General features: G+C 52.6%; 1 protein-coding gene across 1 annotated transcript in view; it reads left to right on the top strand.

Moving 5' to 3' along the window:
- Window positions 1-2,452, top strand: part of WDR13 (WD repeat domain 13) — a 12,216-nt gene that overhangs the window by 3,663 nt on the left and 6,101 nt on the right. The window contains exons 7-8 of the mRNA XM_011946716.1: window positions 722-902; window positions 1,003-1,144. Of these exons, the coding sequence (XP_011802106.1) occupies window positions 722-902; window positions 1,003-1,144 (323 nt within the window). The remainder of the gene's footprint in view (window positions 1-721; window positions 903-1,002; window positions 1,145-2,452) is intronic.

The following is a 2,452-nucleotide window of genomic DNA, read 5'->3' as shown; positions in this document are numbered from 1 at the left end:
CTCAAAAAAAAAAAAAAAAAAAAAAAAAGGGGAGTGCCATTCTTGGTTTAGGGTGGCCTTGCTGTGGTACACTCCAGGGAGCAGTGGCCAGGGGCAGGGTTCTGGCTCTGGGGCCCCTTTGGTCCCATCAGCTGCAGTCCTGCAGTTTTCCAACTGCAGGGGCTACCTCTGAGGAGCAGGATGATGAGGCTGAGCCTTGTCTGGTCTGTCAGTGGCCCCACCATGTCAGACTCCAGGGTAGATTGGTCAGAGAGCAGGGGAAGGACATTAGAAAGTCTGGTGTAGCCCGGAGTGGGGTGGGGTGAGGTGAACTGCAGAGGAACTGACTAAGGGTGAGCTTGTGGGCCAGGATCCTCCCCGCATCAGCAGCAGCCCCACAAGTTCCAGAAAGGAGCAGCCAGGGAGCAGGGGAAAGCTGGGATCACAGGCCTAGATGGGCCCTGTGGTTCTCACACTGTGGGAGGACCGACCAAGGGGCAGCATGATGGCTCTGAAGGCCTTTTAGTCCCATAGTAGCAGGCGGCCTACTCTGGGCAGATTGCAAAAGGGGCTGGCTAGGGAGGTGGATTCATGCCTGGTCACGTTGTCTACCTGCCACAGCTGCACTGTGAATAGACTGTAATAGGGACTAGCCAGTTGCATCAACAGCAGCCCCATTGTGGTCAGACTCAAGGAGGGCCTGGCTGGGAGCAGGATGATGGTCTGTGCATTCTCCCCACAGGTAGGGAACGCCAAGCACAACGTGCATGTCATGAACATCTCCACGGGCAAGAAAGTGAAGGGGGGCTCCAGCAAGCTGACGGGCCGTGTCCTTGCTCTGTCCTTTGATGCCCCTGGCCGGCTGCTCTGGGCGGGTGATGACCGTGGCAGTGTCTTCTCTTTCCTCTTCGACATGGCCACGGGTAGGCAGACAGCAGGCCTGCATCTGAGTGCTCGCCCTCCAGCCCTTGCAGGGCACAGCCCTCACCCTCACCTTTGCCTTCCCTCCCTCTGCTGCTGCAGGGAAGCTGACCAAAGCCAAGCGTCTGGTGGTGCATGAGGGGAGCCCTGTGACCAGCATCTCAGCCCGGTCCTGGGTCAGCCGCGAGGCCCGGGATCCCTCACTGCTCATCAATGCTTGCCTCAACAAGCTGCTGCTCTACAGGTGGGTCCCCCATCAGGGCCTCCTGGAGATGGAGGGCCTGCCTCCTCCAGCACACTGGGACAGTAGCTCATCTCCTCCATCAGGTTAATTTAATTGAGGGAGCAGTAGTAGCAGTTAACAGTAATAGCAATAGTGAGCACGTTTACAGCAAACACTGCGGCCAGGCCCTGTTCGAAGCAGTTTCCACGTATCACCATATCGAATCCTTGCACCGATCTGTGAGGTAGGTGCTGTTATTATTTCCATTTTGCAGGCGAGCAAACTAAAGCATAAAATAGATTAGGGCTACCTAAAGCAGAGGCCTGTTTTCCTTCCTTTTTTCTTTTATTGTTTTTGTTTTTATTTTTGCGGGGGGCAATATGGGGGTTACTGTCCCCACTCACATCTGTCATGTTGCCCAAATGCAGTTCTCAGCCTGGGCCACACATTGAAATGACCTGAAGAGCTTCAAAAACTCTTACCCGGGCCCCTCTGCAGGCCAGTAATTTCAGAAGCTTTGGGATGGGCCTGGGCATTGGTAGATTGAGAAATTCCCTAAGCGATATCTAGCCAGGCCTGAAAACCACTGCCTAACACGATGCTTTTTATTCTACCCCTTTATTTCTCTCCTCCTTTTTAAACAATTTCTATATATACTTAAATTTTTTAAAATGTAAGTGTACCCTTAAGTTTGTACCCATTTCCCACAGCCTCTCCTTTCTTCCTCCTGCCACCTCTGGCCTCCTTCTGCCACAGTAAAGCCCATTAATGATCCACATCTTTCCACGTATCCTTGTCTGTCTACAAATCCTAGGCGTGTACACATATCCGCGTGTGTTTTTGTTTGTGAGACAGGGTTTTGCTGTTACCCAGATTGGAATGCAGTGGCATGATCATGGCTCACTGCAACCTCCAATTCCTGGGCTCGTGCGATTCTCCCACCTCAGCCTAAGTAGCTGAGATTACAGGCACATGCCACCCTGCTCGGCCAACTTTTTAAATCTATTTTTTATAGAGATGAGGTTTTGCTGTGTTACCCAGTCTGGTCTCAAACTCATGGCCTCAAGTGATTCTTGCACTTTGGCCTCCCAAAGTGCTGGGATTACAGGCGTGAGCCACCTTGCCTAGCTCCCACCACAGTTTTGAAGGAAAGACATTTTAAAGAAATGGCCTTTTCTGGCCAGGCACAGTGGCTCACGCCTGTAATCCCAGCACTTTGGGAGGCCGAGGCAGGTGGATCACTTGAGGTCAGGAGTCCGAGACCAGCCTGGCCGACATGGCGAATCCCCTTCTGTACTAAAAATACAAAAATTAGCCGAGCTTGGTGGC

The sequence above is a fragment of the Colobus angolensis genome, unplaced genomic scaffold, assembly GCF_000951035.1.
Source record: "Colobus angolensis palliatus isolate OR3802 unplaced genomic scaffold, Cang.pa_1.0 Scaffold252, whole genome shotgun sequence".
In the NCBI taxonomy this organism is placed as follows: Eukaryota; Metazoa; Chordata; class Mammalia; order Primates; family Cercopithecidae; genus Colobus; species Colobus angolensis.
The sequence above is the reverse complement of the archived record's forward strand: the minus strand, read 5'-3'. Positions and strand labels throughout refer to the sequence as shown.